Consider the following 11,244-nt stretch of genomic DNA (forward strand, 5'->3'; position numbering starts at 1 on the left):
TCGGTGGAATGTCGTCTAATCTCTTGCAAGCATATGAATAAGTTCATAAGAGACCACATACCACGGTATGAGTAAAGAGTACTTGTCAGGAGACGAGGTTGAACAAGGTATAGAGTGATACCGAAGATCAAACCTCGGACAAGTAAAATATCGCGTGACAAAGGGAATAGGTATCGTATGTGAATGGTTCATTCGATCACTAAAGTCATCGTTGAATATGTGGGAGCCATTATGGATCTCCAGATCCCGCTATTGGTTATTGGTCGAAGTGAGTACTCAACCATGTCCACATAGTTCACGAACCGTAGGGTGACACACTTAAAGTTGGATGTTGAAATGGTAGTACTTGAATATGGAATGGAGTTCGAATATTTGTTCGGAGTCCCGGATGAGATCCCGGACATCACGAGGAGTTCCGGAATGGTCCGGAGAATAAGATTCATATATAGGATGTCATTTTATGCGAATTAAAATGTCGCGGAAGGTTCTATGGAAGGTTCTAGAAGGTTCTAGAAAAGTCCGGAAGAAACCACCAAGGAAGGTGGAGTCCACATGGGACTCCACCTCCATGGCCGGCCAACCCTAGTGGGGGAGGAGTCCCAAGTGGACTCCCCCTTACGGGGCCGGCCACCCCCCCATATGGGAGGTGGAACTCCCACCTCTAGTGGGAGTCCTAGCTTGGCTAGGTTTCCCCTCCATATGGAAGGTTTTTGGTTCGGGTCTTATTCGAAGACTTGGAGACCAACTCTTGGGGTTCCACCTATATAATGAGGAGCCAAGGGGAGGGGGCCGGCCACCCAAGAACCACCAAGGTGGCCGCACCCCTTAGTGGCCGGCGCCCCCCTCTCCCAAACCCTAGCGGCCTCTCTCCTCCACCACGTCCCGCACGCTTAGCGAAGCTCCGCCGGACTTCTCCACCACCACCGACACCACGCCGTCGTGATGTCGGATTCAAGAGGAGCTACTACTTCCGCAGCCCGCTGGAACGGGAGGTGGACGTCGTCTTCATCAACAACCGAACGTGTGACCGAGTACGGAGGTGCTGCCCGTTCGTGGCGCCGGAAGCAATCGTGATCAAGATCTTCTACGCGCTTTTGCAAGCGGCAAGTGAACGTCTACCGCAGCAACAAGAGCCTCATCTTGTAGGCTTTGGAATCTCTTCAAGGGTGAGACTCGATATCCCATCGTTGCTACCGTCTTCTAGATTGCATCTTGGCTTGGATTGCGTGTTCGCGGTAGGAAATTTTTTGTTTTCTATGCAACGTTATCCTACAGTGGTATCAGAGCCGTGTCTATGCATAGATGGTTGCACGAGTAGAACACAATGGTTTTGTGGGCGTTGATGCTCTTGTTATCTTTAGTTTGAGTACTTTGCATCTTTGTGGCATAGTGGGATGAAGCGGCTCGGACTAACTTTACATGACCACATTCATGAGACTTGTTCCTCGTTCGACATGCAACTTGTATTGCATAAGAGGCTTTGCGGGTGTCTGTCTCTCCTACTATAGTGAAGATTCAATTTACTCTTCTATTGAAAACATTAGTATCAACGTTGTGGTTCATGTTCGTAGGTAGATTAGATCTCTCTCGAAAACCCTAAACCACGTAAAATATGCAAACCAAATTAGAGACGTCTAACTTGTTTTTGCAGGGTTTGGTGATGTGATATGGCCATGATATGATGATGAATATGTATGAGATGATCATTATAGTATTGTGGCAACCGGCAGGAGCCTTATGGTTGTCTTTAAATTTCATGTTGAGTAGTATTTTAAAGTAGTTGTAATAGTTGCTACATGGAGGACAATCATGGAGACGGCGCCATTGACCTTGACGCTACGCCGACGATGATGGAGATCATGCCCGAAGATGATGAAGATCATGTCCGTGCTTTGGAGATGAAGATCAAAGGCGCAAAGACTAAAGGGCCATATCATATCACATATGAATTGCATGTGATGTTAATCCTTTATGCATCTTATTTTGCTTAGATCGCGACGGTAGCATTATAAGATGATCCCTCACATTAATATCAAGATAATAAAGTGTTCTCCCCTCGTATGCACCGTTGCCAAGGTTCGTCGTTTCGAAGCATCTCGTGATGATCGGATGTGATAGACTCAACGTTCATATACAACGGGTGTAAGCCATGTTGCACACGCGGAATACTTGGGTTTGCTTGACGAGCCTAGCATGTACAGACATGGCCTCGGGACAATGGAAACCGAAAGGTTGAACACGAGTCATATGGATGATATGATCAACATGTTGATGTTCACCATTGAAACTACATCATCTCACGTGATGATCGGTTTTGGTGTAGTGAATTTGGATCGTGTACCACTTAACAACTATGAGGGATGTTGTATTAAGTGGGAGTTCATTAGTAATTAGATTAAAACATGAACTAATTATCATAAACTTAGTCTGAGTAGTATTTTGAATTAATTTTGTAGTTTTGGCATCCGTTTACTACTATGCGCTAGTCTTGTTATTGAGATAGAAATACTGTTAAAATCTGACAAGAAACTTTACGGATTGGTACCGTATTGTTAAGAATCAAGAATTGATTAAGTCCTATTGCAAACTTTTAGTAAACCTCACATTGTTGATTCAAAGAGCTATGTTTTCAATTAGTACCTAAAGTTATCTTGTCTCCGTTCAAATCTGTTTGAACAGTAAGGAGCTGAGAATTTAGGTTTTCAGAAATAATCAAGGTATGAGATATATGTGATATCTAAAGACCTTATTACAAGATGATAGAATATAATTTGGTGAGACTACATAAACTCATAAGTTTTATAGGAATGTACGAAGGTTGAAGACGCAAGGCGTCCCAATCCTCCAACTATTGGGGCACTAACAATATTCGCATATCCATGAAATTATTATCCTTAGTATGCACTGTTGCTAAGACTCGTCGTATCGAAGCATCACGTGATGATCGGGTGTTATCGATTCTACGTGTGCATACAACGGGTGCAAGCCAGATTTGCACATGCGAATACTAAGGTTAAACTTTATGAGCCTAGCATGTACAGACATGGTCTCAGAAAGTCGTCATGAATTGATGGATAAAATTATGAGTGAAATTGTTCATCGTATTACAAAGTTACTAATAGTGAAATCTAGAACACTTGTCATATGATGATCAAATTCAAAGTAAGAACCTCGAGGTTATTGGTATTTGACCAACAAACCTAGAAGTTATTGAAGATGAAGTGTTTTCTGAATAATGAGGAAAGCTAAAAGAGAAATTACAAAAGATATTTTGGCAGAGAGAAAAGAAAAGACTAGAAAGTCTAGCTCAGGTGTATATAAATGATATACATGTTATGGTTGTATTCCTAGTTAGGTCACACAATGAAATTCTTGGGTATTAGTACTATATTGGTTGGTATGAAGTGTCATACAAAACAACGCAATACAAGAATACAATGGCCTAAGTGGTCGACAAGGAATATGATAGGAATGCACGACTAGAACAAAATAAAGTGTTATTATGTTCGTCGTTAGCATTCTATCTAGCCCTTAGAATTTATAATAAAGAACTTAATAATTGTTATTTTGCTCTGGTCAAATGAAAACAATGAGTTGTTCAAATTATGACATTACTCCATGTACGATGGATAAGTTATTATAAATCTTAATGGTGAAACACACACACATAATACTGACGCTAAAATGCCATAAGGCAAATGATTTGAATTCCACTTATTTGTGGAACCGCCATTTAAGTCATATTGGAAAGGAACGCATGAAGAAACTCCATGCAAATGGATTATTGGAGTCATTTGATTTTTGAATCATTTGGCGCTTGCAAATCTTTTCAAAAGAGAATGACTAAAATACCGTTCATAGGCCAAGAGTTGAACGGGCAACTAACTTAGTGAAAAACATACATGATGATGTATGTGGTTCACTGGGCATAGTTGTGTGCGGGAGATTCTTCTACTTCATGAAAACTTTCAAACAATGAATTGAGTATATGTGGATATATTCGATAAGGAAGAAGTTTGAAACATTTGAATGGATTCAAATAATTTTCAGCATGAAGTGGAAATCACCGTAATAGAAAAGTCAAATATCTATGATTGGATCATGGTGGAAATATTTGAATTACGAGTTTTAGCAAACATCTAAGAGAGTTATGAAATTGTTCTACAACTCACGTTTCTTGGAGTATTATAGTGATGATGAAGTATCCAAGAGATGTATCCAAACTTTGTTGGATTAATGATGAGATAAAATAAAATAAAGCCATTATATTTTTGTGGATTATGCTTTAGTGACTACCGCTTTTACACTAAATAGAGCATCATCATGATCCGTTGAAATGACACCATACGAGTTATGGAATAGGTAAGAAACCTGATAGTCTTTTCTTAAATTTTGGTATGCATAGCATAAGTAAATAAGTTTACAACCAAAATCGGATGAATGTCTTTGTTGGTTATCCCAGAGATTTGATTGGGAATTCTTCCCACGAGACAAAGACAAAAGTGTTTGTCAATGTTTCTTATTTCCGAGAAATTGTTTCTAGTGAAGTATTTGAGTGGGAGGAGAATATAATTTGATAAGGTTTATGAACCTGAGCATAATGATCAGAGTAGCGCAGCATCGGAATTGGTTTCGGAAGCGGCCACAACGATCATGGCTCCCATGACTACAAAGTGTTTTAGTCATGGAGATCGAAGTACATATTGAACCTTGTAGGTATGGTTTACTTTGTGATCAAATAAATGATTTGTGGACAAAGGATTGATTTTGAACAATGATAAACCAACTACATACAAAGAAGTTATGATGGGCCCTGACTCCGTTAAAATGGCCATGCGCCATGAAATCCATAATAGATGAATATTTTTTGAAAGTAAATGGATCTATAGACTTGGATGAAATATCCTTGAAGAAGCTCGACTTGTCAAAAAATTGTTTACGACAAAGTTCAAAGAGTTGACTACGATAAGATTAGATCTTCCGTAGAAATGCTTATAGTCTATATGGATTATTCTAGTAGGATGGCAAAATACATTACTTATCAGAAGTATGTATTAAAGGTGTATACAAGATACAACCAAGAGTTTTGCTGGTCCGTGGAATATTAGATAGGTATACAAACTTCAATTTGATGAAGTGAGTACCGCGAAGTTTGAATCTTCACCAGATGAAATAGTCAAAGAGTTTTTGATTTCATCAGAGACGATGAAGAGGCTTGCATTTGCAAGAAATTAAGTGGGAGCACTAAGACACATTTATTACACTTTATGTAGGTGACATATAGTTGGTTATAAATGATGTAATTATATACTTGATTAAAAGGTTTCATTGAGAAATTAATTTCAATGAAAGGATATGGACTGAAACATATCTAGTGTCAAGATCTATGAAGATAGATTGAAACACAAAATAAGTTTAAGTCAAAGTACATAGAATGGATATTGAAATAGTTCAATATAGAAATATTAAGAAAATGTTCTTGTCATGTGAAGTTTTAACAAGACTTGAGTGTATCTGATACTCAATGAGTAAAAACACATGAGTGATTATGGATCACGAATAATATGTACACAATCAGATGTCCTGTGCGCTAAAATGTTATGTGCATATACCAGAATGATTCATGAGATGATCATTAGACGACAGTAAGAGTATCCTTGAGTACTTTAGAAGAACCAAGGATATATATATATAGTTTTGTATGGAGAAATGACAAACAAATCGCTGTAATGTGATTACACCGATATTTATTTTGTCACATATAAAAATAGAATTTCAATCTCAAATTAGACTAAGTGTTGTTTTAAAGGTAGCACAATGAGCTAGAAGTTGTCTATGTTAGATTTAGAAGAGTTCTAAATATTGTGACGGATTCTACAAACGAAGGCAGAGTATGTCATTGTTTTGACAAATGACTGAGGATGTTGAGTCAAGAAGTTCTTTGAGAACTTGGTGTAGTTCCGATAGTGTCAGAACTTTGAAGCTATATTGTATGTGACAATATTAGTGACATATTTCAGACCGCGGAATTAAGGTTCCACCAGAAGATCAAACATATTTAATGCCAACTCATTTGGAAATGAGTGATGCGTTGAGACGCAAATGAATTACAAAATACGTACGTTTCTGAGCGTGTCAGATCCGTTGACTAAAAACTCTCCCGAGAGCAAAACATGATAAAGCACCTGAAGGCCAAGGTGTTATATCTTTACAAATGTAAACTAGATTATTGACTCTAGTGCAAGTGGGAGACTGTTGGAGATATGCCCAAGAGGCAATAATAAAATGGTTATTATAATATATCTTTGTGTTTATGATAATGTTTACATACCATGCTATAATTGTATTAACCGAAACATTGGTACATGTGTGATATGTAGACAAACAAAGAGTCCCTAGTATGCCTCTTAACTAGCTTGTTGATTAATGGATGATTAGTTTCATAATCATGAACATTGGATGTTATTAATAACAAGGTTATATCATTGTATGAATGATGTAATGGACACACCCAATTAAGCGTAGCATAAGATCTCGTCATTAAGTTATTTGCTATAAGCTTTCGATACATAGTTACCTAGTCCTTATGACCATGAGATCATATAAATCACTTATACCGGAAAGGTACTTTGATTACACCAAACGCCACTGCGTAAATGGGTGGTTATAAAGGTGGGATTAAGTATCCGGAAAGTATGAGTTGAGGCATATGGATCAACAGTGGGATTTGTCCATCCCAATGACGGATAGATATACTCTGGGCCCTCTCGGTGGAATGTCGTCTAATGTCTTGCAAGCATATGAATAAGTTCATAAGAGACCACATACCACGGTACGAGTAAAGAGTACTTGTCAGGAGACGAGGTTGAACAAGGTATAGAGTGATACCGAAGATCAAACCTCGGACAAGTAAAATATCGCGTGACAAAGGGAATAGGTATCGTATGTGAATGGTTCATTCGATCACTAAAGTCATCGTTGAATATGTGGGATCCATTATGGATCTCCAGATCCCGCTATTGGTTATTGGTCGAAGTGAGTACTCAACCATGTCCACATAGTTCACGAACCGTAGGGTGACACACTTAAAGTTGGATGTTGAAATGGTAGTACTTGAATATGGAATGGAGTTCGAATATTTGTTCGGAGTCCCGGATGAGATCCCGGACATCACGAGGAGTTCCGGAATGGTCCGGAGAATAAGATTCATATATAGGATGTCATTTTATGTGAATTAAAATGTCGCGGAAGGTTCTATGGAAGGTTTTAGAAGGTTCTAGAAAAGTCCGGAAGAAACCACCAAGGAAGGTGGAGTCCACATGGGACTCCACCTCCATGGCCGGCCAACCCTAGTGGGGGAGGAGTCCCAAGTGGACTCCCCCTTACGGGGCCGGCCACCCCCCCATATGGGAGGTGGAACTCCCACCTCTAGTGGGAATCCTAGCTTGGCTAGGTTTCCCCTCCATATGGAAGGTTTTTGGTTCGGGTCTTATTCGAAGACTTGGAGACCAACTCTTGGGGTTCCACCTATATAATGAGGAGCCAAGGGGAGGGGGCCAGCCACCCAAGAACCACCAAGGTGGCCGCACCCCTTAGTGGCCGGCGCCCCCCTCTCCCAAACCCTAGCGGCCTCTCTCCTCCACCACGTCCCGCACGCTTAGCGAAGCTCCGCCGGACTTCTCCACCACCACCGACACCACGCCGTCGTGCTGTCGGATTCAAGAGGAGCTACTACTTCCGCAGCCCGCTGGAACGGGAGGTGGACGTCGTCTTCATCAACAACCGAACGTGTGACCGAGTACGGAGGTGCTGCCCGTTCGTGGCGCCGGAAGCGATCGTGATCAAGATCTTTTACGCGCTTTTGCAAGCGGCAAGTGAACGTCTACCGCAGCAACAAGAGCCTCATCTTGTAGGCTTTGGAATCTCTTCAAGGGTGAGACTCGATATCCCATCATTGCTACCGTCTTCTAGATTGCATCTTGGCTTGGATTGCGTGTTCGCGGTAGGAAAATTTTTGTTTTCTATGCAACGTTATCCTACAGTGGTATCAGAGCCGTGTCTATGCATAGATGGTTGCACGAGTAGAACACAATGGTTTTGTGGGCGTTGATGCTCTTGTTATCTTTAGTTTGAGTACTTTGCATCTTTGTGACATAGTGGGATGAAGCGGCTCGGACTAACTTTACATGACCGCATTCATGAGACTTGTTCCTCGTTCGACATGCAACTTGTATTGCATAAGAGGCTTTGCGGGTGTCTGTATCTCCTACTATAGTGAAGATTCAATTTACTCTTCTGTTGAAAATATTAGTATCAACGTTGTGGTTCATGTTCGTAGGTAGATTAGATCTCTCTCGAAAACCCTAAACCACGTAAAATATGCAAACCAAATTAGAGACGTTTAACTTGTTTTTGCAGGGAACATAAGAAATTATAGATACGTTTGGGACGTATCAGCAATGCGGTCCAACATTGAAATAATCCCAATAAGGCAAGTTTGAGCACATTCATGAACATTTGGGTCAAAAGGACACAAGTAAACTCCCAATATCATCAATAGTGCAACCACTTGGAGGAGCATTCTTCAGTTTATCCAAGCATCCACTCCACCAGCTACGACATTGTTTGATGATGACATACCAACCATGTAGAGATCTCATGGAGCGTGGCAACAGTTCCGACATAAATCGATCAAAGTTGTCCACGATATGATCCAAATATTTCGTTTTGATGTGATCATTGACGGTCACCGCATCAAATGATATGCACCCTCTCGCGCGTTCACCAAAGCAATGTCCTCAACTCTCCCATAATTCACTTGCCCATTTTTTCTTGGACATTTTTGTTCGAGAGGAATCAAACACATCGTCAACATCTTGGATGCTATCGATATATTCATTGCCAAATTAATCTAGTGGCGCATTGTGATTGTTGAAATCGGCTTCCTCCAACATGCTCACATACGAAGTAGGAACCAAATGCAGATGGAAACTACATATCCATTGGTTTATAGCGCCGGCACTTGCTGTACTTTATCTATTGGATTCATAGATAGATGTCTTAAATTTGTGTAGATCTGGAGAGAGGTAGTGCTAGATGGATGGAGTGTTCTTTTCGTGGATTTGCTAGAGTTTTTCGGCCCTTTTCGTCGATTTGCTGGAGTTGATTTTTCCTCTAATTTGCCTGAAATCTAAACAGGTTTCTGACCTCTTTTTTTTTTTTCTTACAGAAACTGCACGCACGCTAAACGTGACTGAAATAGGCCTACTCTGCCTACTTGCTCGGTCGTCGTAAACCGCGCACGCCACCGCCAAATATCTTACCGGCGACCGGGACCCACTCCGCCAGACGTCTGCTCCATCCATCCACCCATCTTCTCGCACGCCACCGGGCAGGGGAGGTGGTTCCACACGCCAAGTTACCACGTACACACAAGTCCGTCCGCCCACGCTCCCGCGCGCTTCGTCAGCCAACATCCACCGTTCGAGTCCCCATGGACGGCCCTGATTCCCCCGCGACCTCTCCCCAATTTTCCTGGAGAGAAAAGGCTATAAAGAACTCGAGGCCGAAGCTCTGCTCCGGTCACAAAAGCTCGAGAGATTCTTGAGCAACCAACCCGATCGACCGATCGAAGCTCGTTGATTTCCCGATCGAGCATGCCGGGCCCTTCCATGGCGACGATCAGCTGCTGCCACCAGCTCAGGCCTCCGTCTCCTGCCACGGCCAGGGAAGGCGCCCCCGCCGCTGGCCATCTCCCTGTGCTGCGCCGGGCGTGCCTCGCGGCGGCGTGCGTCGTGGCCGTCGGGGCAACGGGCGCGGTCGACGGCGCGGCGATGGCCACGTCCTGGGGAACGGCCCCGGGGAGCGGCGCGCCGCACGAGGCGGCCCTGGTGCGCGTGCAGGCGCCGTCGCGGTGGAGCGACCGGAGGCAGTGCCCTCCGTGGCGCGCCAACTCGCTGGAGAACGTCGTGCCGGAGAACCTGCCCCGGCCGGCGCCGCGCCGGAGGTTCAACGGCGTCGCGTCCGCCGACAGGGCGCGTGCTCCTGCGCCCGCGGCGTCGCCCGACGCGGTGGTTCCGCTCCTGGCGCTGCGCTCCGGCAGCATGGGCTGCTTCTCCCTCTAATTCAGTTAGTAGGATCGTTAAGTTAGCTTGTAAGTGTAACCCATGGGTGATTAGACAGGCGAATTAGCGTGGCCCTGTGTCGACAGCTTTTAATTAGGTGCTAGAAGGAATAAGCTTTCCCACATGTTAGTAGCTGGGAGTACATACGCTGAACATACTGTTTTATCTGTGATCATCTTCTATGTATTCCGATTCTTTGCTCCAAGAAATTATTCATTATTTGGCTTATTGGCCACATTCACCTTCTCAGAGTGTTCGATCATGTCGCTTTCCGGGGAAAAGTAGGACACAAGAACTAGTACCTCACGTGAAAGCGAAATAAATTGAACATGAATTCAACGTACAGGTGCAGTTTCTTCAGTTTAGTACTATGTGGTAGTTCTTCAGGTGAGTTGTACTTACGTCGTAGTACAATGGCTGGGAGTGGAGTACAGGGCCGGAGCTGCCTGCCGGTTCCGTGTAGTACGACAGCGACATCGCCTAGCATCTCCTCCGGTTCATGTCCCTGTGTGCAGGGAAACTGCAGAATTCTCCTTTTACTCGGCTTTCTCCATCGATGAGATATATGACTTCAAATGTGCATGCTAAATTGCCCAAAATTCCATTGCATCTGGTACTGAAATCTACTACTCTGGTCCTATGTAATCGACACGGGTTTACCCGTGTGATACCCTGGATTTGGCTTACGTCAGCATCGATTTAATCCGACCGGAGGGAGTAGGTGCCAATGTTCAGCAATGCATTCTTCAGATTTCAGACCGTGGCCTCTTGCCAGCGATCTCTCCGGAACTTCAAACCTAATGACAAACAACGACTCCTGAGACAAAACGAAAGACTAAGCACCACTGTCGTTCACAGCAAGCACCACGAAAAATTACACCCAAGATAGCACCCCCAACCACGAGTTTACTCATTTACATCCACACAGCTCATCCTATGGAAGAATTCAGTGGTTATCAGTAAGGCCTTGTTTACTTCTTAGGTGTTTTTGGGTTTGGGAGGGGAAATTCCCAGCCCACGGCCAAATCCTGAAAGTTGTCGAATGGCCCGTTTACTTCTCAGGTATTTTTAGGGAGTTTTCTAGCTCATCCCAAACTTCCCCACCCGCTAAGCGCCATCC

The 11,244-nt window shown here is 43.1% G+C and overlaps 1 protein-coding gene across 1 annotated transcript; it reads left to right on the forward strand.

The window, feature by feature from the left end:
• The first annotated feature begins 9,560 nt into the window (after positions 1-9,560).
• On the forward strand, positions 9,561-10,370 carry LOC127327734 (uncharacterized). Its single transcript, XM_051354530.2, has one exon. It carries the CDS (start codon positions 9,657-9,659, stop codon positions 10,122-10,124), a length of 468 nt encoding a protein of 155 aa, XP_051210490.1. The 5' UTR covers positions 9,561-9,656; the 3' UTR covers positions 10,125-10,370.
• The last annotated feature ends 874 nt before the right edge of the window (positions 10,371-11,244 follow it).

The sequence above is a fragment of the Lolium perenne genome, chromosome 1 (assembly GCF_019359855.2).
Source record: "Lolium perenne isolate Kyuss_39 chromosome 1, Kyuss_2.0, whole genome shotgun sequence".
In the NCBI taxonomy this organism is placed as follows: domain Eukaryota; kingdom Viridiplantae; phylum Streptophyta; class Magnoliopsida; order Poales; family Poaceae; genus Lolium; species Lolium perenne.

What these genes read in the sequence shown, in the direction of transcription:
- LOC127327734 (XM_051354530.2), top strand. Translation starts at nt 9,657, where the DNA reads ATGCCGGGCCCTTCCATGGCGACGATCAGCTGCTGCCACCAGCTCAGG.